At 44.7% G+C, this 25,287-nt stretch overlaps 2 protein-coding genes across 14 annotated transcripts; one reads left to right on the forward strand and one right to left on the reverse strand.

Annotated features, from left to right (window-relative positions):
- The first annotated feature begins 839 nt into the window (after positions 1 to 839).
- Positions 840 to 8,096, forward strand: LOC123128861 (uncharacterized). 13 transcript variants are annotated; one of them, XR_006463478.1, is made up of 15 exons: positions 3,873 to 3,977; positions 4,640 to 4,785; positions 4,907 to 5,048; positions 5,146 to 5,238; positions 5,604 to 5,667; positions 5,792 to 5,896; positions 5,972 to 6,135; positions 6,237 to 6,294; positions 6,377 to 6,507; positions 6,688 to 6,746; positions 6,899 to 6,938; positions 7,036 to 7,127; positions 7,219 to 7,288; positions 7,395 to 7,634; positions 7,752 to 8,096. XR_006463478.1 is itself a non-coding variant. In XM_044548970.1 (14 exons), the coding sequence occupies exons 7-14, from the start codon at positions 6,131 to 6,133 to the stop codon at positions 7,432 to 7,434; spliced, it is 495 nt and encodes a 164-aa protein (XP_044404905.1). In that variant the 5' UTR covers positions 3,873 to 3,977; positions 4,640 to 4,785; positions 4,907 to 5,048; positions 5,146 to 5,238; positions 5,604 to 5,667; positions 5,792 to 5,896; positions 5,972 to 6,130; the 3' UTR covers positions 7,435 to 8,096. The 13 variants fall into 13 exon arrangements, 3 of the variants coding, with proteins under 3 accessions (XP_044404905.1, XP_044404906.1, XP_044404908.1); XR_006463477.1 differs by having other exon boundaries at positions 7,395 to 7,607; XM_044548970.1 differs by having other exon boundaries at positions 7,395 to 8,096.
- Positions 8,097 to 9,097: 1,001 nt separating this feature from the next.
- LOC123129784 (poly [ADP-ribose] polymerase 2-like) lies at positions 9,098 to 16,035 on the reverse strand. The gene is made up of 16 exons (XM_044549811.1): positions 15,676 to 16,035; positions 15,509 to 15,578; positions 14,920 to 15,149; positions 14,704 to 14,830; positions 12,037 to 12,092; positions 11,691 to 11,764; positions 11,482 to 11,528; positions 11,365 to 11,414; positions 11,013 to 11,075; positions 10,854 to 10,934; positions 10,541 to 10,651; positions 10,362 to 10,437; positions 10,129 to 10,271; positions 9,927 to 10,000; positions 9,598 to 9,703; positions 9,098 to 9,473 (listed from the first exon to the last, which is right to left on the reverse strand). The coding sequence occupies exons 1-16, from the start codon at positions 16,033 to 16,035 to the stop codon at positions 9,381 to 9,383; spliced, it is 1,761 nt and encodes a 586-aa protein (XP_044405746.1). The 3' UTR covers positions 9,098 to 9,380.
- Between the last annotated feature and the right edge of the window lie 9,252 nt (positions 16,036 to 25,287).

Raw genomic sequence — 25,287 nt, forward strand, 5'->3', positions numbered from 1 at the left:
CGATAACACAAATCTAGAGTTTCCCATGAAGCCACAAAAGATTGTGGCTAGACGTATCACCTTGACAACGCCAACAAGAAGGAAACAACACTGAAAAGCATCATCATCGTCGACTCTGGTAATGACCGGAGACAAGACTTTCGCCCGGATCCACATCCCAAGCCACATACACCACACATTCGAAAGCCTACCAACGAGACACCACAACCAAATCCAGACAGACCTAGCCCTCCCACGCCTACTCCTTGCCAGGTCGCTACCTCCGCTTGTTGATCGCATGTTGACGTGAAAACCGCTCGCCCCAAACGACATCTTGGGGCTTGTCAAAGATGTCTACGAGCTGAGGAGTCGGCCTGTGTGAAAAATTTGAAAGATGTTCACCGGGTGAGACGAATTTGTTCAATGAAGTCCATGGTCTGAGTTGAAGAGGACACCGGAATTCAATCGATGTAGTCATGTCTCCTGGGGAGCGCGGTCAAAGACCCCTCCCCATCGCCGGATCTACAAGTGGTGTCATCGAGGGGGGCGGCAAATTTTAATCGTCACGACCTTGCTTCCAAACGATTTCGACCAAAATGAACACGTAGGATACATTTAGCATGACAAAATTCCATTTTACGAGTCCGTGAACTAAAGCGGTCGCCCGGGACAAGTTCTTGTATCATCACTGAATTTCACTAGACATTTCATTTTTGGGGGGTTAACTACATAACGAATGGATGAATTGGTGGTGGAAAAAAAGACTGTCTAAAATCTCCCCAAAGCCCTAGCCCCACGTTCCGCCCCGCCGCCGTGCCGTTCCGTTCCGTTAATCTGTCGTCGCCGCCGACGACCCAATCCCCTCCCCTCCCCTCCCCCCACCCCCAAACTCCCCCGCGGCCGCCTCCGTCCCGCCCTTCCTCCCTGGGCCATCGCGCGGCGCGCTCCTGCCGTCCCCGCCCCGCCCGCGGTCTCTGGCCGCCGAGCCTCGAGGTGCGAGCTAGGTCGCCTCCGTCCGGCGACCCTCCTGCTCAATCCCACTCCACGATGCGCGCCGCTTAGATCCCCATGCTCCTGTGGCGCCGCAAATGCGTCGCCGAGTGCTGCAGGCACGCCGGGGCCCCGCCCGCGGCGCAACCGTCCCCACCCCCTCGCCGCTGCCGCCGCCGCCTCTCCGTGCTCGCCGCCTGGGCGCACCAGCCGGACGACGACTCCACCTCCAGCGGCGAGGAGAGGCCCAGCTGCGCTCCTCCCCGTGAGGTTATCTGGAGAAGGGGCTGCGCTCCCGGCGAGAATCCCCGGAGGAGGAGCTCTGCTCCGAGCCTGAGCTCTGCCGGGGTCGTCAGGACGCTCCAGCGCCTGGAGAGGAAGCCTGCCATCGCGTTCGCCTACTTCAAGGACACCGAGAGCATCGGCTTTCGCCATGACCTTGCCACCTACGCCGAGATCATCCGCGTCCTGTCACATAAGGGCCAGGGGAGGATTCTGTTCTCCTTGTTCAGTGACATCCTCTCGCCGGCCGATGGCGGCGGCGGCGGCCCTGAGATCGTGCCGCTCATGGATCAGCTCAGAAGCACATGCACTACTTCGTATGCTCTCTTGTTTGCGACAGACTGCTTGATCAAAACATGCACCACTTGTTGCAGTGCAGAGGACACAATAGGGCTGTTTGGTGACCTCTGCAGGCTTGGAATCGTCCCGGCAGCTTGGACTTGCAACATACTTCTCAAATTTGCAGCCGAGGGCGGTGACTCGGAGGTTGTTGTATCGGCTTATGATCAAATCAAGGAATTTGGATTGACTTTGGATGCTCACGCGTTAGTCCTCATCACTAGGTCTCTCTTTCGAGAAAAGAAGGCAGACAAAGCATTCCAAATGTGGGTTGAGATGATTGAAATGGGGGTGAAACCAGATGTAATTGCATACTCATCATTTATAACTGGTCTGTGTGATTGCGGAAAGGTTGATTTGGCTTATGCGATTCTGCAAGAGATCAACAGAGAGGGGATTCAAGTTGAGGACATGGCTTATAACACAGTAATGGATGGGCTATGCAAGGAAATGAGACTGCAGGAGGCTGAAATGCTCTTGGAGAACAAGACCAGACAAGGGCTCACACCAGATATATATGGTTATAGCTATCTCATTCGGAGTTATGGCAAAGCGGGCAACCTACTCAAGGTGTTGGACCATTATCAAGCCATGGTATCCCATGGTTTCGAAACAAACTGCCACATTGTGAGTTATCTTCTACAATGCTTTATGAAGTTAGGCATGACATCTCAAGTTACAGAGCATTTCCAGAAACTCAGAGATTCGGGACTCCATCTAGATGGCGTTCTGTATAACATTGCCATTGATGCTTATTGCAAGGATGGGAACATGGATGAGGCGGTTAAGCTACTGAGAGAAATGAAGGCTGAGGGTCTGACACCTGACAGATTTCACTATACATGCGTGATCAAGGGTTATTGCTTGAAGGGAGATGTACCAAATGCACGTCAAGCATTTGAAGTGATGCTGAAGGCCAATGTAAAGCCAGATGTAGTTACATATAACATATTGGCCAGTGGATTTTGCAAGAATGGTCTTGTTACGGAGGTGTTTGACCTTCTAGACCATATGGCGGATCAAGGGTTAGAGCCTAATTCACTCACTTATGGTATAATAATTGATGGGTTTTGCAGAAGTGGCAACCTTAGTGAAGCTGAGGTGTTATTTAATATAGTAGAAGAGAAAGGAATCGAACGCATCGAAGTATTGTACAGTTCAATGGTTTGTGGCTATTTGCATTCAGGCTGGACTGATCATGCTTACATGCTTTTTCTTAGGGTTGCTAAGCAAGGAAAATTTGTGGATCATTTCTCATGTTCAAAGTTGATGAATGACCTTTGTAGGGATGGAAATGCCCAGGGAGCTTCAACAGTTTGCAGCATGATGTTAGAAAATAATGTTATTCCTGATGTAATTTCATATAGCAAACTCATATCAGCCTATTGTCAGACAGGAGATATGCACAATGCTCTCTTATGGTTTCATGATATGGTTCAGCGAGGACTTTCTGTTGATGTTATTGTATACACTGTACTAATGAATGGTTACTGCAAGGTTGGCCAGATGGAAGAAGCTTGCAAATTGTTTGATCAGATGACAAGTTTAGGTATTAAGCCTGACGTAATTGCATATACCATGCTACTGGATGGTCACCTAAAAGAGTACCTGCAGCGGTGCTGGCAGGGCGTTAGTAAGGAGAGAAGGATCTATGTTCTTAGAACAAAGCAGAACAGGTTGCTCAGCTCTATGAAAAAAATGGAAATCAAACCTGATGTACCCTTTTACACCGTATTGATAGATGGGTACTGCAAAGCCGGTGATTTTGAGAAAGCCCGGGGAGAATTTGATGAAGTGTTGCAGAAAGGGCTGACTCCTGATCAACATGTATACGCAGCTCTGATATGTGGATATTGCAGCCAGGGCGAAATAGAGAAGGCACAAGATCTTTTTGAAGAAATGGTAGACAGGGGAATAAAACCACATGTACTGGCCTTTTCTGTATTAAATCAGAAAACCTTGAGGGAAAGGCAGTATAAGTGACATGTATGATTTTGCTGCAGTTATATCCACTGAAATCTCGTCAGCGAGGTAATATATTTTACAAGTCATGAATTTACTGGAAGCCTGGAAAATATGATTATGATATCCATTCATGTGCTTAGTGCTTAATGTTTTGAGGTGTAATGCTCTTACATGCAGTATGTTTATATACGCTTTGCAGACATCTTCTTTATACACGCTTTGTTGTGTGCCATCTTCTTTAACTCATTGCTATTAGCAGTGTAAAGTTGATTATGAATTAGCTTCAACTGATGCAATTATGCTCTTCCTGCCAGGTTTGGGATGCGACTGCATCAGAACCCAAGTTACTTGTCTATCTGAAGTCTTACAGGAACACAGTACCCGTCCCAAGGCACTGGTCTCAAAAGAGGAAATTCTTGCAGGTTTGTTATACATGTACCATGAATAATCTTGTTATGCATAATTTCGTAACGAGTACTTGGATGCACCTCTGAGAAATAAACTGCACAATCAGAAAATAGTGTTGTTAGTAGTGGAGTTGGTAGGCAGATGCAAACAGATCACCAGTTTCTTTGAACTCCACTTGTAAAAGTGTTGGAGCATCTCCCTCAATTAATATCTGTCATCTAACTAATACTGCATGCTTTCATGTATTGTTACAGAAGTTTGTTTTTCCCATGGGCCTGCATCTAAATGCGTCTCATTTTGTATTAAAAATAACTCACTTGTAAAATAGAGCACCATGATTACAACAACCAGATACAAGCCGACCAAAAACAGACAGAAAACCAAACAAGACCAAAAAAGCTATGCAGAGCAGGAAAGAGAAACAACACAAGGGCCAAGGGACAGACCATGCCAGGCCCAAATTCACTTAATGCCGAGCACACTTGGGTTTTGTCCTTGCATCATTGAAAAGTGTAAGCCCATAACCGCGACTGTTCGGTCCAGCATGCATAAGCTAGTGTAACTCATTACAAAGTGTTATGGCAGTGCCTGGGTGGGTGTTATTCGAAGGGGGGAGGGAACATAAAGTTGATAAGGTTTTTCCCCTCCCTCTTATACAGATATATAATTCTTGCAGGGATGCTGCAATTTCCTGGGAGCAAGGTCTTGGTGGTACTGTACTTGAGTGTTTGATCTAGTTGATTCATGCTAGGCATTCCCTTGAAAGACATTTAGGTCCATCTAGGATCTTGATCCTCGGCCCTCCTTTGCTTGCTTATACAAGTATATCATTTGTCCAGGCCTTTGCAACTTTTTTATATCTTCAAAACATGAAATTATGCTTTGCTTCATATTATCTACATCTTGTCGAATAGATTTTACACCACCATGTTATTTCTTTCAGGGCAAGAAAGGTATCGAAAAACAACCATTCCAACTTCCTGACTTCATTGCTGCAAGTGGAATAGAAAAAATAAGACAGTATCTTAATATCTTGGTCCTTTGTAGCAATGCTATGGAGACATTGTTTCTCCCTTGTCAACTTGGTAACTTTGGGAGTTTTGTTTTATTGGCACTTTAATTTTTATTCCACAAATGGGCAAGACGGACAAATTGTAAGTAGCTTTCCAAATGCATTTTCAGGCATATATCGAGAAAGAGGATAGCAAAAAGTTGAAGCAGAAGCAGCGGGAGCGTATGCAGCCAAAAATGGGCAAGATGGATATAGATTATCAGGTCAGTTAATTCCTGTTGAGGCCAATCCGAGTTGCACATAGAAGCACATGCCATATATATTTGTGTTTTCTCCATAATGGGCAAGATGGATATAGAGCACTATTTATTTTCCAGCTGATTTTACTTAGGTGATGAATAACACATGCCTGCGTTTTCTCCTTGTGATATACTTCTCTACATGCATATCTGGTTTGCCAGGTGTTCTGTTACCTGCCACTTAGGCACTAATACTGCTGATGTACATGTGTGAAAATATCATAGCTGATAAGTACGATGTGTTTCTTCTATATGTTCAAATTTTAGACATGAGTGAACTTCTGAATGTGCAGGAAAGCAAGCCTCACCGTAATTTTGTTTGTGTGCAGGTTTTACACGGAAACCAAAATTGACTAGTCATGGTGACCTTTACTACGAAGGAAATAATTTGAGGTACTTCTTTTGCTTCGCTCTCTTCTTAATGTCAGAAAGAGAGGTAACTGATAATTGTTTGGAAAATCCATATGTCTGTGTTCTCAAACCTGGCTCACCGAGCATAATACATGTATGAACTCAGCAGGTCAAACTTAGGGAAATGAAGCCAGGTATGCTGTCCCAAGAACTTAAAGAAGCACTTGGTATGCCAGAAGGTGCACCGCCCCCATGGCTTATAAACATGCAGGTATTGTTCTTTTTAAGAAGAAAAAAACTCCAGGCAGCTGGTCTTCTGGTTGACTGATCTCTTTTTATTGGCCAGCTATCAACTGACATCAAATAATTTTGGCCGAGATATGGTCCTGCTCCCTCTTATCCTTCACTGAAGATTCCTAGTCTGAATGCCCCAATTCCTCCTGGTGCTACTTTTGGTTACCGGCCTGGGGAATGGGGAAAGGGGAAAGGCGAAAGCCTCCTGTGGATGAGGTAATTTACAACAAATATGGTTTTCGTGGGCTCGGCTGTAGTTAAATGCGGCTTCTGTAATGATTTTTTTTTCTGTTCTACTTATTTGTTTTGGCTAAAAGCATGGACCTCTACGGAGATGTTTTTGGTATCCTACAGCTGGATGAACCTACTTATGATGTATGTTTGATTGCCTAATTTTCCTTGAAATTGAACTGCAGCTCTACCAGTCAGCTGACTGTTGTGGTGCATTGTATTCCAGGAGGAATCTGTTGACCGCAGCAAGCATTGGGGAGACTTGGAGGAGGAAGAGGAAGAGGAGGAAGAGGAAGAGGAACTAATGGAAGATGAAGACATGGAAGCTGGCATGCAGTCTGTCTACACCATGTCAAGGTTCTGTAATAATTATTTGATGACTAGCTTAGGTTCTTCTCTAAGGAACTATGTTATGACGCCTCTTCTTGTTCTGTTAATAGCTTCAGTTTTGTGGCATTTCAGGCCAAGTATTGTTATGGAGCTTTAGTTTGGCTTATTGCAGTTCATAACCAACAATTTGTTCTTTTTCATCTGAAGGTTCTTGAGCAGAAGGAGGAGAAAATCTCACCTTGAACCCTCTATGGGTCAAGCCATACGTATGCAACTCTAATACAACCTAGTCATCTCTACAATATTTTTCCGATGGATTTCTGTTTCAACCATACGGAGAACTCATTATATATAATCTCTGATGGATTCCTGTTTCAATCATATGGAGAACTCATTTTGCATCTTGCTGTTTTTGCAGGTATGTGGTTGGGGCACAGGATAAAGCTGGGGTTAAAAGGGTGAGCTTTTACATTCCTTGCACCAAGTATACAAGTATTCCCATAGCGTGCATGCTCTGATGATTCATTGACACATCTTTGTGGTTCTCGTTTGCAGGTTGATCTTCTCAAGAATCAAAAGTCTGAAAAAGTGGATGTCACCATACATCCTGAGGAGCTCGAAGTTATGGACGATGTTCTGGCAGCCAAGTAAGAGCACTTCTCCATCGCGTCTGTCAAGCCTTGCCTGTCAATCCACGAGTTGAAACATTAACACCTTCCCTCTAAAACTATGAAACAGGTACGAAGAAGCCCGGGAGGAGGAGAAGCTACGGAACCAGAAGGAAGACTTCAGCGACATGGTGGCGGAGGTATGTACGTCTTTATGTTTCGTACGGGCGGTTTCATGTAGCTGTTGAACTAGAAGCAAACACCGACTCAATGGACCTGAACCCTTTTTCCCTCTCCGATTTGCAGAACGCGAGCAAGAGGAAGAGGAAGCGCAAGAAGGACGTGAAATCTTCCAAAAAAGGACTAAAAGTTCTACATGGAGCAGCAGCCACCATGTTGTGCAACTGAAGCCACCGGGGCTCAGGCCATGGTCATCGTGCCTTGTTTCCAAACTCAACGCCACCGCCTCCGTTTGCTCTGCCAAGATTAAATCACATCCACCACACAAGATGGTGCCAGGTGTGCTTTTGTTTCCCCATCTTGAAGGTAGAGTTTATCTGTGGCACTTATCATTTGGGCTTAGGGACCCTTTTAAGTGCCACACGTCAGGTATGGGCACATGGCAAGTTTAGTTACGTGAGGATGACAACTTTCGCGCTTCAGTTTATTTTTGACAGAAACTTGCCGCGTGTCACCGGAATTTGCTATCCTTGCGTGACTGGAATTGCCATCGAAAAACATCAGGGCCACGATGGTGACAACACTGACAGTGACCACGATGGTGACAAGGGAGCCTCTGGTCGGAGGTGAGTGCTGGAGCTACTCTCTCCCGATGCTGCTGACAAGTGTTGTTTGCCTGTGGTTTTGTTGTAGCTTGTCAGAAGCAGCAAGAGTGAGCTGCTCTATTTTTGTAATACTACCCTATGATGACATGGTTGGTTTCATGTTGTCTGTGTAAATTTGTAACCTGACTGCGCGCATAAAAAAGAAGTGAAAACCACAGAAATATACCACTTTTATTAGAGTACAATATTAGGCAGAAACAAGATAATACTTGATCTCCATAAGGGTCTGCACTGCCTAATGCTACCTTGAGATATTCAAATTCTCTCCACAAACTGGACCAGAACTCCAATTTCCTTCACATTTATTTGTTGCTAATAATGTGCCATGGGAAATTGGATGTAAGATACTTGATCTAGTATTCTCTCACACGATTTGTAGCAGTGGCTGATTTGATTTAGTAGCGATACAAATTGGACTAGACGAATCGGGGAATTTCTGGCGAGAGGAAGAACAGGTTAGGGAGTAGGTGAGAGCCGGGTGCCTGTTTCCTTATCTACTGGATGGAGAGCTTGTTGTCTGCTTCGGGTTACTTACTTGTAGTTGTGATGGTTTCGGGCCAGGCCCATGTGTAGGTTCACTGACAGGCCCGAGTACTGGTTAGGTCCTAACAATGCTGCTTATCGGTTTCTCAAAAAAAAAAAAAACAATGCTGCTTATCTACACTATAACACCCTGACTCCGAACAGCTGATTTGCTGCCAAGTACAGAACTAAAACATCACGTTTATCATTTCCATCAGCCAAAATGCAAAAGGCTGAATTGCCCTTCTGTTCATCCGCCTTGCCCCCTCTTCCTCTTGAAGCTCCTCTGCAGCCATGGCCACTCCAAGACCGCCATACCTCAGAGTGTGTGTCGGCAGACAGCGTGTTGTGCAACTGAAGCCACCGGGGCCCAGGCCATGGTCATCATGCCGTGTTTCCAAAGTCGCCGTCGCCGCCACCGCCACCGCCTCCGTTTGCTCAGGCAAATGTTAAACCACAGCCGCTACTGACAAGTGTTGTTTGCCCGTGATTTTGTTGTAGCTTGTCACAAGCAGCAAGAGTGATCTGCTCTATATATTTTCTCATATTAAGCTTATATATATGTGACAATGCTATCATGTTTGCAATACAACATGATTGACATGATTGGTTTCATCTTGTTTGTGTAAATTGTAACCTGACTGCACGCATAAAAAGGAAGTGCAAAACCAGAAATACTTATATCACTAATATTACAAATAACAGAGTATTATTATGTGGAAACATGATAATACTTGATCTCCCTACGAATCTGCACTGCCTAATGCTACCTTGAGATATTCAAACTTTCTCCACAAACTGGACCAAAACTCCAATTTCCTCCACATTAATTTGCTGCTAATAATGTGCCATGGGAGGAGATTGGATTCCACAAAGGAAATGTCAGGATCTTGGCACTTGTTCACCCTCGGCACGAGACCATTTACTACTGTTTGTAGTTGAAGGAAACATGGAGGACATACCGCATCCTGATCTGGTCCAAGTTGTACACTATGTACTCGTTGTAGTAAAGGACGCCCTGCAATGCATGCCTTGTTGTATTAGAAAGAGAACGGCAAGATGGCACGCAAAGCACACAAACAGGAAATCAATAGGCAGAAAAGCCTGAAAAACTATAAAGGGTTGAATTGGACCGCGCATACGTTATCGCGGGACGCCTTCTTAGGTTTCCCGAGCGGAACAACCATGCCGTCATCGGTGATCTTGGACTCTGCCATGTCTGGTGCCGTCTTCCCAACCCCCTTCGTGCTGCACCAACATATATAATTTTGCAATGATAAGTATTTACTCTTTGTGCTGTTTACAACAACTGCTACTACTAGTCTACTACTGCTGCTGCTGCTGCTGCTGCCAACACCATATCAAAACAACATATAGTTCAAGAGAATGATGGTTCAGGGTTACTTTTGAATCAGTAAGTGGGTGTAGGGCTTTTATAGAAAGGGCTTGCATCAGTGCATCACCACCCGACCTTAGTTTACCCTCGGGCAGGTTATTAGCATTTATATCGCCATCTAGTAGCTCGTTCATCTCGCCTAGCGCAACCTGAGATGGTAAGTTACAGCAAACAACTCAATATGACACCATAAATGGAGAAAAACACACTTGAGCGGAGACTACAGCACTTCATGTAAAGGTATGTGGTGAACATTTGATAGCTTGGCAAAACAGACCTCGCATAGAAGCAGCACTCCAGATCTAGATGCTTGTGAAGGATAGCAGTAGTTTGCACTCTTGGAGAACATGTCAGCAAAGTAAACCCCTTTCCCAAACATGTAGCCGGTGCTAGGCGCTTCAGGAGGAGCAATTCGCAAACCTGGGAGAAAAGATCAGTGTTGAACTTAAAACTAGCATTGTCCTATCTAGTCAGACCCAACATTAGTTTGATGTTTCCAGTGTATAGTACCCCAAGAAAATATCCCGGTCCAGTTGGTCAACCGAGAACCATGCCATAGAAGCATCCTGTTCCCAGCGCCGATGAACTGCAAGAACACTTTCAGAGTCAGTCATTTGACAATTTCATTGCAGTAAGTACTGCAGTTTTTTTTTTGGGCGCCACATAGCTGATTAGGAAGATCCACTTACCTTCTGAAACCGCTCTGTTTCGCCCTGCCATGTCACCTTAAATACCTGCTCGATGTTGACCGTATAACCGGATTGCCTTTTGGCATGCGTGTTCGTCAAATATGTTTTTATCTGGACAGCAGAAATGTTCATACAATGTAAAAGTCATGAAAATCGCGTAAGTGAAGAAGAGTGGAACATAACTCATCCAACCATGCCAAGTCAGTTCTTGATCATAAGAATTTGACATCTTTTTAATGAAGAAAATAAATGGTATTCCCATTTCCCATAATGAAGTTGTTATAAAGGCCTAGATTCTTGGTAGAAATATTACCATGGAGTATTCTTCCGAATCAACTTCCAGAGGTGTAAAGTCACAATGAAGCTGCTTGTATCGAGCATACAAAGGATCGTCCTAGATGGCAAAATGAAACGAACTTATAAATCCAGAGTGCTCATGTGTGCGCATCATATTTCTTTACAAATGTCTTACCCGATCGCTTTGATTGTCTTCCAGAAGCCTGGTCGCAATCTCAATCTCACCAAGGGCTTCAACCTTCGAAAGAGCAGAACAAGTGATGATATTAGATATGAAGCTGGAATTAGTACATGAAATTTCAAATTATGAATATGAGTGTTCTTGAAAAAATGTACTAATATTAAGTTACAATTCATTTCAAACTTTGATAAGAATGGCAGGTACATATTTACAAAGGGCCAAAAGAGGCTCTGGTTCTGAATCTCTTCAGAAGAACCAATGTTCTAAATTATCCTTGAAAATTAATGCATACAAGATCTCATAATAGATCAAAGCTATAATAAAGCAAAAGATAGTGGCCTATTGCCATCTCCAGCTTAGCTTTCAGTTTCTCAGGAGTGTCAATGATAAATTCACCTGCGAGATAAATTTTGTTAGAAGATCCTGACTGTAGAATGAACCAAGCAGGAAGTTTGAAACTTACGCATCTTTTTGAAACCAAAGTCGTGAGGAATCACAGTGTAGAATTCCCTGAAGCCAAGTGGTTGTACAGGAATATTCGTTAAGTTTCAACATATTCAAAGGTCAGAAAGTACAAGTGTAACACTGATGGTGGATGCCATTATGCATTCCACAACTATCATCATGCTTCGTTACGCTATTTATGAAAGTAAAAAGGAAATCATGACTCACCCAGTCAATTCTTCCAGCTGTATCGGGTCAGCCTTTGGAAGAGCACTAGAGATCCGCTTCAAAATAGAATAACCCTGTGGAAAGTTTGGAGAAAGATACGCTTTTACTGCATGCAAGACTGGATGTGCACCCAATAGATCTTTTAGAGTGCATAGTGTATTTAAGTCATTTAATTTTTTACAGGTTTTAAGTCATTTACTTGAAAGTATGATAAAATGCAACCTTATGTAAGTTTTTTTGGCTACCTTGGGAGATAATTAGGTCCAAGTTGTTTATGCATATTGTTATTCAACATGTAATCTTGTGTCCATGCTGAATTGATAATCCCCAACAAAGAAAAGCTCACCTTACGTATTGTAGATTTGCTTATCTTTCCAAGAGGAAGTTTTTCAGCATTATAACCTAGTTAGTCAAAGATGAATGGATTAGTAAAAGCATATGCTTCATGAATAATCAATAGAAATCTACTTTAAAAACAATACTCCTGTATTTGAGTAGATCGCAGGGACGAAGCTAGAAAAAATGGGCACTGGTGTCAACCGCTGCCCACGCTAAACCTCTAGCAGAAATTATAGTAGTGCAACAACATGGATAATGGCCGAGAGCGATATAAAGAGCAACAATATGGAACGAGCTGGTGATATTATTGTTACATAAAAAAAATCATACCGAGTAGCGAGTATTGGCTGAGCGAAGTCATAAAGTAACACTTCTTTACATATTCCGGAAATAATAGGCAAAAAGATGACTTTGGAACGTTTCATTTGTAACTTTCTGAAAAGGATGAACAAAAGAACATATTATATTCACAACAATAGTAAGAAACAAATAATGCAGAAAATAAGTATCATTAAGGAAAAAATAAAGTGATACGAAGACTCACATTTTATAACTTCCCTTCTGGATCTTTCATCTTCTTAAACAGGGCCGTATGTCAGCAGGTGCAACCGGAGCGGTTGAACAGGGCCCCAAAAATTGGAGGGCCCCCGGCTGCAGGTAATTAAGGTGTTAAACAGAGCATTAATTGGAGTAAAAAATAATGGAAATGTCGGACCCCAAGGCAGCTGCTTCTCCCTCCAATCCATCACCTCTCTCTCTCTCCAAATGCGTTGCAGCTATTCCAAAAAATCAATTTCACAGGCCCCAAATTAACTCATGGACCCATCGTTTCCTCCCCATCTTGATTCTTTTCCAATTCTCCTCGGGACTAATGCTTCACGATTTCCCAAAAGAAAGGCATTAGTGGCAGCAAACTGGCGTGGTCATGTACTCCAATCTTCTATATATTGGGGAGCTTTCCTCTCAATTCTCATATGCTCTTGTACACCATTTTTGGGGCCCTGTAGCGATTGGAGTTGCCCCTTGCACTGCTTTGTGGCTGACCTACAATGAACCATCCGAGCTTCATTTGCAGTCTCCTATGATCAAAACCTACAGAGTCCTGGTAAGGCTGTGGCAGTTCTCGGCACCCTATTCTTTTATTAGTTTATAAGTAGACTAGTACATCCAGTGGTGTAATTCTTTCTTGAACCTGTGCATCTGGTGGTGTAATTCTATATGAACATTATATTGCTGCAATGAGAACACACTATACATTTTAATCCGCCCTTTCAAATGTCAGGGCCTAAATTTTGATTCGCTCCGGGCCTCTGATTTTCTAGGTACGGCACTATTCTTAAATATATCAATCACATCATCGTTTGTTATTGTAGAAAATATGTCTTTCTCCACATAGCAAATCAGGCTATCACTCATGAACTCATCACCCATTTTGTTCTGCAAAACACTCTTGACGATATTCATTGCCGAACAGCATTTCTCCACTGACACTGTGGCAACTCACAAAATTAGCACCAACTTGAGAAGTTGATACACCAAAGGAAAAGCAAGATGCAATTTAGTTTCCACCAACACTTTAGCAAGATCAGCAATGCCATCCAAATTGGCAAATCTTTGGTCCGCTCGGACATTGTCTATGAAAATCCAAAGTTCATGACCAATATTCATCTATGAAAATATTAGCAAGATCAGCTGGATCATGAGGAAGTGCATCTAAATTAATTTCTGCCGGAGGCGGAGGAGTAGTACCAATATTTGATGCAAGATCTTGTCTTGGTCTAACTGGCCTTGAAGTCCCTGCCACATTACTATCTGGTGTTGGTCGTTTCCCTTTCAACAAAAAAATTATCCATATCCTTCTGGTCCTTGGCAAATCAAAGAAAAGAGACTCAAAAAGTTACCTAGCCAATAGCCATCATGAGAAAAAATCAAAGCACATGTAGAATTCTAGACAATCTAGAGAGGGTGCAGATTACCTGGGATGGGAGGAGCCAACACTTGCAAATTAAAGATTATGCACTGACAGACGGTCGGCCGATGTCAACATTCACCCGATGAAATGGCGTCGAGTTCACCCGTTGTTCGTCGCTGATTCGCTGCGGCGGCGGCAGAATTAGGGATCGAGATGAGGAGGCGAAGAGACGAGGGTGTCCGTCTGTTCGCGTACAGGTACAGGCGTACGACAGCCGACTAGTGTACATCGATTAATTGATATACATAGAGACGTGTGTACGCATTGAGCCTGGCCTTATGTCATTGTTTGCTGCCGCAGGCTGTTGATTTTTTTTATAACCTCATGGATGTTATGGGCTAAGGCTTTAGGGATTAACTGCTCTGCTGATGGGCTGGGGTCAATGGAATTTTTGGGCTGGGGTCAGATGTATTTTTGTTTAATACTTATTAGCTCAAAAGACAGAGGCACTGGTGTCATTTGACACCAGTGGCTACATGGGAGCTCCGTCCCTGACTAGATCGTCAGTATTTGCCTCTTTGGCCATGAACTATGTTCAGACCCTTGTTTTAGTATATATTCTTTCATAAAATTAATCCGTGTAGTTTTAACACACACATTATAGGATCTACCGGGCTCACCGAATCCATGTGCATACTGCAAATAGGCTATTATTATGATGCTCTAATGCGTTCAAAGAGCAACGTCAATCGAACAACCTACCAATTTCCATCATTTGCTGCTTCATCATGCTAATATCGCAGATCACGGATATGAAACGTGCAGTCTGAGTCTCAAGCTTTGTCTCTCTTATCTGATCGGCAATGGAGTATTTCTTCTGAGTCTTACCCTGAATTTTTTTTACAAGACCAAAGCGTTAAAACTAGAAAGGTGCAAAATTTTGAGTTATCACTAGTGAAAACTTGAGGCAAGCCTTACCGTTTCGTCGTCACCTTTACCATAGTCCATTTCAAGCCAGGTGTAGTAGTCTGGGCGGCAGCTGAGTTTCTTGCGATAGGACCAATCATTGCCGGTTTTATCCTTAAATTTGAATTCAAATAGATCGACCGCTTGGTCCCGTGGCATGGGACCGCGCAGCTCGCTCCGGCCTTGGTGGCCTACTCTCCCATATCTCCAGTAGACCATCCAGCTTGCACCACCATCAGATTCTACAGTGAACACACATCAGTTAGGTGTTTTATGTAATGCTACTATTAGTGATCACTCATAAACTGAGCACAGGAACCTTAATTGGGAAAATTCGATGTATGCCGTATGAATGTTTTGAGAAGATATATAGCAGTAAGGTACTAGATGTTGTGTGTGTGTGTGTGTGTGTGTGTGTGTGTGTGTGTGTGTGTGTGTGTGTGTGTGTCGTGGACTTGCGCCTCAGTCGCAACTAAAAGAACATCTAGCACAAATATTGGAAGAGCTATTTCTGAATCGATCGATTGAGAAATAGTATAATTTTCAAGGAAAAGAACACACACAAGGAGGTAGTAATTAAATGGCAGGAGGAGAAACAAACCTAATGCCTGGATGATGAAGAACTTGTTGTTGCCCCCGACGTTGGTCTGGTTCAAGGTGGCGTCGTAGATCTTTACCCTGTGCGCAACAAAAATAGCATATGTTACCAATACCCTACGGCGTACGTGTTTCTGCTCTGAACCCAACTAACAGTAGTATGCGTACCACTTGCAGGACGTGCCAGGACTCCTTCATGTGGTCGGGGATTTGCGGGTCCAGCACCGCCGTTCCCTTCTTCGTGGCCGTCACCATCTTCGCCGCCGCAGCGTCGGCCTTCTTCGCATCGTTGCCACCTTTCGCTGCAATGGCGGCAGCAGCAGCGTCCTTCTTCTTGCTCGCTCTCGCCACGAGCCCCCGCGCCGGCACGAAGAAGCTGGCACGGTCATGATGAAGAGGGGGAGGAGGGGGCTTGGGCCTCCCTGTGTGCAGTGTGAAGAAGTTGGTGCCGGTGCCGGTGCCGACGCGGGGGTGCAGAGCCAGGCGGCAGCCGAGCGTGGCGCGCAGGATGGCATGGAGATGGGCGGCCATCGCTGAGCTTCGCGCAGACCTACGTATCAGACAGAACTGCGGGGGCCGGCTGGCAGGCAGAATCTGCGGATGGATGCACTTGATCTCTTGAAAATAGCATGCTCAAAATAGCAAGCAAGGGACACAAACCAGAAGGGGCGCCCACGATCGCCGTCGCCCCCGCGGGCGACTGGCCGCGCCGTGACCCTCTTCTCCAGCCCCCCTCCCCCCTCCTTCCCTCCCCGCCGCCGTCGTCGGCGCTCGCCGCCGGGCCTGGCCTGGGCGACGCTGGGGGCGGCGGCCCCCTCGCAATTCCCCTCTCGGCTCTCCTCTGGCGCGGGACGGAGCGGGATGGGGGGTGTCCCTAGGCGGCGGCGGTCCGGTGTGTGGCGGCGGGGTCCTGGCGCTGCGCGGGCGGATGGCTGGGTGGTGGCGTCGCCGTTGGCGGCGGGGTAGCGCGGCGGCGCGGTCTGGCGGCGCCTGCTCGGCCCAGATCTGGGCCCTTCAGGCCCCATCTGGGCCCGGGCGGGCTGGCGGTGTGATGAGGACATCAATACCATTGTTACACCCACAGCCCCTGCTGGCCTCTATCATGGTGGGGTGCGGCTGCGGCGCGTCCTTCAGGAGGCGGGGAGAGGTGAAGAGCGGCAGGGTGCTGGCGGCGCCATCGCCGGCTTGCTGCAGTGTGACGGCGGGGCTTAGCGGGCCCGTTTCGGGCCTGGCCGGGCCAGGGGTGGCCTGGCAATGCCTTGCTGCCACATCCGGACGGCTACCACGACTGTGCCGGAGGTTTTGGCCTCCCGCACGATGGCGGTGGAGGTGGTTCCCTCTCGTTCGGCTTCGGTGTTGCTTCTCCCTCCGCGGGGCGCTTCTCTCCGGTCCTCTTGGCCTCGTGTTGGTGTCCGCAGTGAGGCGGCGTGGGTGGGGGCGCAACCGCGACGACGCATGGTGGTGGGCGGCAGTCTGGCTGCGGCTACGGTCCGTTGGGCGGTGGGGGTGTAGTGCGGGAGAAATCCTTGCCGGTTCTTCGGCTCCGATGCGGTGACACCTGCGGGTGCCACCATTCCTTCCTGGAGGGTGTCGGTGATATCCATCCCCTACCCCCCTCCGCGTGCCGGGGGAAACTCTAGGACATGTCCAGGCAGCAGCGTCGTCGGCGTCGCATTCTTTCTTGGAGGTGCTGCTTGGTACGCGGCGGTTCGGAGCCTCGGGTTGTGGTGGTTTGTTTCTGGAGGGCGTAGCGGTGGCGGGTCATCCGCGCTTTGTCGAGCTGCCGTTGTTGGCATTTGTTTCTTCTTTTTTTCTTTTTCTTTTGGGCTTGATGTGCTATTCGCCTCAGCGATCCTTGTATTGGTGTTGGTTGCTTTGGAATACAAAGCGGGGGGAAACCCTTTTTCGGTAATAACAAGCAAGGGTCGGGATAATGGAAGTAGATCGATCGGTTTGAAAAGAGATTCTGCTGGTTGCACGCCAGTCAGATTCGAGGGCAAACTTTCCTTCAGACCAGCATGGGTGGGGTCCGCCCGCAGAGAAGTTTCTTTGTTCAAGGGTCATTTTGTTTTTTTCAATATGTAGGCGCAACGGGACGTGATAAAGCAACTCTATTGCATTGGAGGTGATAAAGCAACTGGACATCGCCATGGAGTCGAGGCAGCTATCAAATGCGGAGCGTGATCTGAGGCGATGCCCTGAGAGGAAGCTGCTAGGACTGTGCTCCTTAGAGAGAACTATCGCAAGGCAACGCTCCAGGCTACTACAGCTCCGGGAAGGAGATGGGAGCACGAGGCTTTTCCATCAACAAGCGAGCCACAGGTAGAGAAAGAATGTCCTTAGATCGGTGAAATACAACGGGAGCATTTACTCAGGCCAGGAAGAGGTGGCGTCGGCGGTGGATATACGCACTACGGCAGGGCTTTTGGCACCGTGGAGCCATGGAGCTACACTCTAAATCTCCATGAGCTAGATCTGCCACATCTAGACCTATCACAGTTGGAGGAGCTCTTCATTATGGAGGAAGTGAAAAGCGTGATTAAGGATATGCCACCGGATAAGGCGCCGGGGCCGGATGGGTCACGGGCCGATTCTATGCCACGTGTTGGAGCATCATAAAGGTAGATTTCATGAAGGCCATGGATTGCTTCTACAAGGGAGACATGAGGGGTGATGTCTATTACACAACCTTCTTCTTGTAGACGTTGTTGGGCCTCCAAGTGCAGAGGTTTGTAGGACAGTAGCAAATTTCCCTCAAGTGGATGACCTAAGGTTTATCAATCCGTAGGAGGCGTAGGATGAAGATAGTCTCTCTCAAGCAACCCTGCAACCAAATAATAAAGAGTCTCTTGTGTCCCCAACACACCCAATACAATGGTAAATTGTATAGGTGCACTAGTTTGGCGAAGAGATGGTGATACAAGTGCAATATGGATAGTAGATAATGGTTTTTGAAATCTGAAATAATAAAAACAGCAAGGTAGCAAGTGATAAAAGTGAGCGTAAACGGTATTGCAATGATGGTAAACAAGGCCTAGGGTTCATACTTTCGCTAGTGTTAGTTCCCTCAACAATACTAACATAATTGGATCACATAACTATCCCTCAACATGCAACAAAGAGTCACTCCAAAGTCACTAATAGCGGAGAACGAACGAAGAGATTATGGTAGGGTACGAAACCACCTCAAAGTTATTCTTTTCAATCAATCCGTTGGGCTATTCCTATAAGTGTCACAAACAACCCTAGAGTTCGTACTAGAATAACACCTTAAGACACACATCAACCAAAACCCTAATGTCACCTAGATACTCCAATGTCACCTCAAGTATCCGTGGGTATGATTATACGATATGCGTCACACAATCTCAGATTCATCTATTCAACCAACACAAAGGACCTCAAAGAGTGCCCCAAAGTTCTACCGGAGAATCACGATGAAAATGTGTGCCAACCCCCATGCATAGGTTCATGGGTGGAACCCGCAAGTTGATCACCAAAACATACATCAAGTGAATCACGTGATATCCCATTGTCACCACAGATATCCACGGCAAGACATACATCAAGTGTTCTCAAATCTTTAAAGACTCAATCCGATAAGATAACTTCAAAGGGGAAACTCAATTCATTACAAGAGAGTAGAGGGGGAAGAAATATCATAGGATCCAAATATAATAGCAAAGCTCGCGATACATCAAGATTGTATCATCTCAAGAACACGAGAGAGAGAGAGAGAGAGATCAAACACATAGCTACTGGTACATACCCTCAGCCCCGAGGGAGAACTACTCCCTCCTCGTCATGGAGAGCACCAGGATGATGAAGATGGACACCGGAGAGGGATTGCCCCCTCCGGCAGGGTGCCGGAACGGGTCTAGATTGGCTTTCGGTGGCTACGGAGGCTTCTGGCGTCGGAACTCCCGATCTATGTTGCTCTCTGATGTTTTTAGGGTATATGGAGATATATAGGCGGAAGGAGCACGTCGGTGGAGCTCCGAGGGGCCCACGAGGCAGGGGGCGCGCCCAGGGGGGGGGGTGGGCGCCCTCCACCCTCGTGACCTCCTCGGAAACTTCTTGGAGTAGGGTCCAAGTCTCCTGGATCACGTTCGGTGAGAAGATCACGTTCCCGAAGGTTTCATTCCGTTTGGACTCCGTTTGATATTCTGTTTCGTCGAAATACTGAAATAGGCAAAAAAACAGCAATTCTGGGCTGGGCCTCCGGTTAATAGGTTAGTCCCAAAAATAATATAAAAGTGGAAAATAAAGCCCAATATAGTCCAAAACAATAGATAAAGTAGCATGGAGCAATCAAAAATTATAGATACGTTGGAGACGTATCAGGCATCCCCAAGCTTAATTCCTGCTCGTCCTCGAGTAGGTAAATGATAAAAAGAGAATTTTTGATGCGGAGTAATACTTTGGCATAATTTCAATGTAAATCTTCTTAATCATGGTATGAATATTCAGATCCGAAAGGTTCAAGACAAAAGTTCATATTGACATAAAAATGATAATACTTCAAGCATACTAATCAAACAATTATGTCATCTCAAAATAACATGGCCAAAGGAAGTTCATCCCTACAAAATCATATAGTTAGGCTATGCTTCATTTTCGTCACACAAAGATGTTCCCAACTTCTATACCCCCGATGACAAGCCAAGCAATTGTTTCATACTCAAATAATCTCAAACTTTTTCAACCTTCACGCAATACATGAGCGCGAGCCATGGACATAGCACTATGGGTGGTATAGAATATGATGATGGGATTGTGTGGAGAAGACAAAAAAGGAGAAAGTCTCACATCAACGAGGCTAATCAATGAGCTATGAAGATGCCCATCAATTGATGTTAATGCAAGGAGTAGGGATTGCCATGCAACGGATGCACTAGAGCTAAGAATGCTCAACAAAAGAAAACTAGTGGGTGTGCATCCAACTTGCTTGCTCATGAAGACTTAGGGCATTTTGAGGAAGCCCATCGTTGGAATATACAAGCCAAGTTCTATAATGAAAAATTCCCACTAGTATGAACAAGACAACTTATGAGACTCACTATATGAAAATCATGGTGCTACTTTGAAGCACAATATATGAGACTCACTACATGAAGAACAAGGTTCTACTTTGAAGCATAAGTGTGGAAAAAGAGATAGTAGCATTGCCCTTTTTATTTTCTCCTTCTTTTTTTGGGCCTTTCTTTTTTTCTTTTTGGCCTTTCTCTTTTTTTTTGATTGGGCAATGCTCTAATAATGATGATCATCACACTTCTATTGATTACAACATAATGATTACAACTCGATACTAGAACAAGATATGACTCTATATGAATGCCTCCGGCGGTGTACCGGGATGGTGCAATGAGTCAGGAGTGACATGTATGAAAAATAATGCATAGTGGCTTTGCCACAAATACGATGTCAACTACAAGATCATGCAATGGCAATATGACAAAAGTAAAGCATGTCATGATGATGATGATTATGATGGAAGTTGCATGGCAATATATCTCGGAATGGCTATGGAAATGCCATGATAGGTAGGTATAGTGGCTGTTTTGAGGAAGATATAGGGAGGTTTATGTGTGAAAGAGCGTATCATATCACGGGATTTGGATGCACCGGCGAAGTTTGCACCAACTCTCAATGTGAGAAAGCGCAATGCACGGTACCGAAGAGGCTAGCAAATGGCGGAAAGGTAAAAGTGCGTATAATCCATGGACTCAACATTAGTCAAAATAACTCATATACTTATTGCAAAAATTTAGAAGTCATCAAAAATCAAGTACTATGCGCATGCTCCTAGGGGGATAGATTGGTAGAAAAAGATCATCGCCCGTCCCCGACCGCCACTCATAAGGATGCACAAGCCAGGTACACTTCATGTTTCAAATTTGTTACACAACTTTAACCATACGTGCATGCTACGGGACTTGCTAACTTCAACATAAGTATTTCTCAAATTCACAACTACTCAACTAGCACGACTATGATATTATCACCTCCATATCTCAAAACAATTATCAAGCATCAAACTTATCTTAGTATTCAACCCACTAAAAAGAAAGTTTCACATATCTTGAATACCAAGTATATTAACATTAAGCAAATTACCATGCTATTAACGACTCTCAAAATAATCTAAGTGAAGCATGAGAGATCAAGCTTCTTTAAAACAAACCACCACCGTGCTCTAAAAGATCTAAGTGAAGCACTAGAGCAAAAATATCAAGCTCAAAAGATATAAGCGAAGCACATAGAGTATTCTAACAAATTTCAATTCATGCATGACTCTCTCAAAAGGTGTGTACAGCAAGGATGATTGTGGTAGACTAACAAGCAAAGACACAAATAATACAAGACGCTCCAAGCAAAACACATATAATGTGGTGAATAAAAATATAGCTCAAAGTAAATTACTGATGGAAGTGGACGAAAGAGAGGATGCCTTCCGGGGCATCCCCAAGCTTTGACTTTTTGGTGTCCTTGGATTATCTTGGGGGTGCCATGGGCATCCCCAAGCTTAGGCTCTTGCCACTCCTTGTTCCATAATCCATCAAAAGAATTCACCCAAAACTTGAAAACTTCACAACACAAAACTCAATAGAAATCTCGTGAGCTCCGTTAGAGAAAGAAAACAAAAGACTACTTTAAGGTACTGTAGTGAACTTGTTTTTTATTTGTATTGGTGTTAAACCTAATGTATTCCAACTTCTCTATGGTTTATAAACTATTTTACTAGCCATAGATTCATCAAAATAAGCAAACAACACACGCAAAACAGAATCTGTCAAAAACAGAACAGTCTGTAGTAATCTGTTACTAACGCAAATTTCTGGAACCCAAAAAATTCTACCAAAATTAGACAACCTGGGCAATTTGTTTATTGATGAGCAGAAATTGGAATCACTTTTATCATGTTCTGGTGATTTTTGACAATTCGGGCACTGAGCGCAAAGATTCTGGAAATTACAGCAAGATCAAATAACTATCTTCTAAGAAGATCTAATAGGTTTAACTTGGCACAAACACTAATTAAAAGATAAAACCACATCTAAACAGAATATAGATGGATTATTTATTCCTAAACAGAACCAAAAAGCAAGAAACAAAAATAAAATTGGGTTGCCTCCCAACAAGCGCTTATCGTTTAATGCCCCTAGCTAGGCACGATGATTTCAATGATGCTCACCTAAAGAATAAGACTTTGAAAGAGAGCATCATGAAGAATATGACTAGCACATTTAAGTCTAACATGATTCCAATGCATAGGGATTTTGTGAGCAAACAACTTATGGGGACAAGAATCAACTTGCATAGGAAGGTAAAACAAGCATAACTTCAAAATTTCAAGCACATAGAGAGGAAACTTGACATTATTGCAATTCCTACAAGCATATGTTCCTCCCTCATAATAATTTTCAGTAGCATCATGAATGAATTCAACAATGTAACCAACACCTAAAGCATTATTTTCATGATCTACAAGCATAGAAAATTTATTACTCTCCACATAAGCAAAATTCTTCTCATGAATAATAGTGGGAGCAAACTCAACAAAATAGCTATCATGTGATTGAAAATTAAGATCAAGATGACAAGTTTCATGGTTATCATTATTCTTTATAGCATACGTGTCATCACAATAATCATCATAGATAGGACGCATTCTTTCATCATAGTAAATTTGCTCATCAAAGCTTGGGGGACAAAAAATATCATCTTCATCAAACATAGCTTCCCCAAGCTTGTGGCTTTGCATATCATTAGCATCATGGATATTCAAGGAATTCATACTAACAACATTGCAATCATGCTCATCATTCACATATTTAGTGCCAAACAATTTAGAGGTTTCTTCTTCTAGCACTTGAGCACAATTATCCTTTCCATCATGCTCACAAAAGATATTAAAAAGGTGAAGCGTATGAGACAAACTCAATTCCATTTTTTTGGTAGTTTTCTTTTATAAACTAGACTAGTGCTAAAACAAGAAACAAAAAGATTCAATTGCAAGATCTAAAGATATACCTTCACTTACCTAGCCTCCCTGGCAACGGCGCCAGAAAAGAGCTTGATGTCTACTACACAACCTTCTTCTTGTAGACGTTGTTGGGCCTCCGAGTGCAGAGGTTTGTAGGACAGTAGCAAATTTCCCTCAAGTGGATGACCTAAGATTTATCAATCCGTAGGAGGCATAGGATGAAGATGGTCTCTCTCAAGCAACCCTGCAACCAAATAACAAAGATTCTCTTGTGTCCCCAACACACCCAATACAATGGTAAATTGTATAGGTGCACTAGTTCGGCGAAGAGATGGTGATACAAGTGCAATATGGATAGTAGATAATGGTTTTTGAAATCTGAAATAATAAAAACAGCAAGGTAGCAAGTGATAAAAGTGAGCGTAAACGGTATTGCAATGATGGTAAACAAGGCCTAGGGTTCATACTTTCGCTAGTGTAAGTTCCCTCAACAATACTAACATAATTGGATCACATAACTATCCCTCAACATGCAACAAAGAGTCACTCCAAAGTCACTAATAGCGGAGAACGAACGAAGAGATTATGGTAGGGTACGAAACCACCTCAAAGTTATTCTTTCCAATCAATCCGTTGGGCTATTCCTATAAGTGTCACAAACAGCCCTAGAGTTCGTACTAGAATAACACCTTAAGACACACATCAACCAAAACCCTAATGTCACCTAGATACTCCAATGTCACCTCAAGTATCCGTGGGCATGATTATACGATATGCGTCACACAATCTCAGATTCATCTATTCAACCAACACAAAGGACCTCAAAGAGTGCCTCAAAGTTCTACCGGAGAATCACGACGAAAACGTGTGCCAACCCCTATGCATAGGTGTTGGGTTTCATAGTAATTTCAAAAAATTTCCTACGCACACGCAAGATCATGTGATGCATAGCAACGAGAGGGGAGAGTGTTGTCTACGTACCCACGCAGACCGACTGCGGAAGCGTTGACACAACGTAGAGGAAGTAGTCGTACGTCTTCACGATCCAACCGATCTAGCACCGAAACTACGGCACCTCCGAGTTCGAGCACACGTTCAGCTCGATGACGATCCCCGGACTCCGATCCAGCAAAGTGTCGGGGAAGAGTTCCGTCAGCACGACGGCGTGGTGACGATCTTGATGTACTACAGCAGCAGGGCTTCACCTAAACTCCGCTACAGTATTATTGAGGACTATGGTGGCTGGGGGCACCGCACACGGCTAAGGAATAGATCACGTGGATCAACTTGTGTGTTCTACGGTGCCTCTGCCTCAGTATATAAAGGACTAGAGGGGGGGAGGCTGGCCAGCCAAGGTGTGGCGCGCCAGGAGAGTCCTACTCCCTTTGGGAGTAGGATCCCCCCCAATCCTAGTTGGAATAGGATTTGCGGAGGGGGAAAAGAGAGAGAGAGGGGGCCGGCCACCTCTCCTAGTCCTAATAGGACTAGGGGAAGGGGGAGGCGCTTAGCCCATGTAGGGCTGCCTCTTCTCTTTTCCACTAAGGCCCATCATGGCCCATTTAGCTCCCGGGGGGTTCCGGTAACCTTCCCGGTACTCCGGTAAAATCCCGATTTCACCCGGAACACTTCCGATATCCAAACATAGGCTTCCAATATATCAATCTTTATGTCTCGACCATTTCGAGACTCCTCCTCATGTCCGTGATCACATCCGGGACTCCGAACAACCTTCGGTACATCAAAATGCATAAACTCATAATATAACTGTCATCGTAACCTTAAGCGTGCGGACCCTA

Source organism: Triticum aestivum, chromosome 6A (assembly GCF_018294505.1).
Source record: "Triticum aestivum cultivar Chinese Spring chromosome 6A, IWGSC CS RefSeq v2.1, whole genome shotgun sequence".
Classification (NCBI taxonomy): Eukaryota; Viridiplantae; Streptophyta; class Magnoliopsida; order Poales; family Poaceae; genus Triticum; species Triticum aestivum.

Coding starts and splice junctions, on each gene's coding strand:
- LOC123129784 (XM_044549811.1), bottom strand. CDS start 16,035: ATGGCCGCCCATCTCCATGCCATCCTGCGCGCCACGCTCGGCTGCCGC. Junction 11,076..11,364: donor TGAAAGCTAAGCTGGAGATG/GCAATAGGCCAC, acceptor GCTCTTTCGAAG/GTTGAAGCCCTTGGTGAGAT. Junction 10,935..11,012: donor AAGACAATCAAAGCGATCGG/GTAAGACATTTG, acceptor TTTGCCATCTAG/GACGATCCTTTGTATGCTCG.
- LOC123128861 (XM_044548970.1), top strand. Junction 6,939..7,035: donor ATAAAGCTGGGGTTAAAAGG/GTGAGCTTTTAC, acceptor TCTCGTTTGCAG/GTTGATCTTCTCAAGAATCA. Junction 7,128..7,218: donor GACGATGTTCTGGCAGCCAA/GTAAGAGCACTT, acceptor ACTATGAAACAG/GTACGAAGAAGCCCGGGAGG.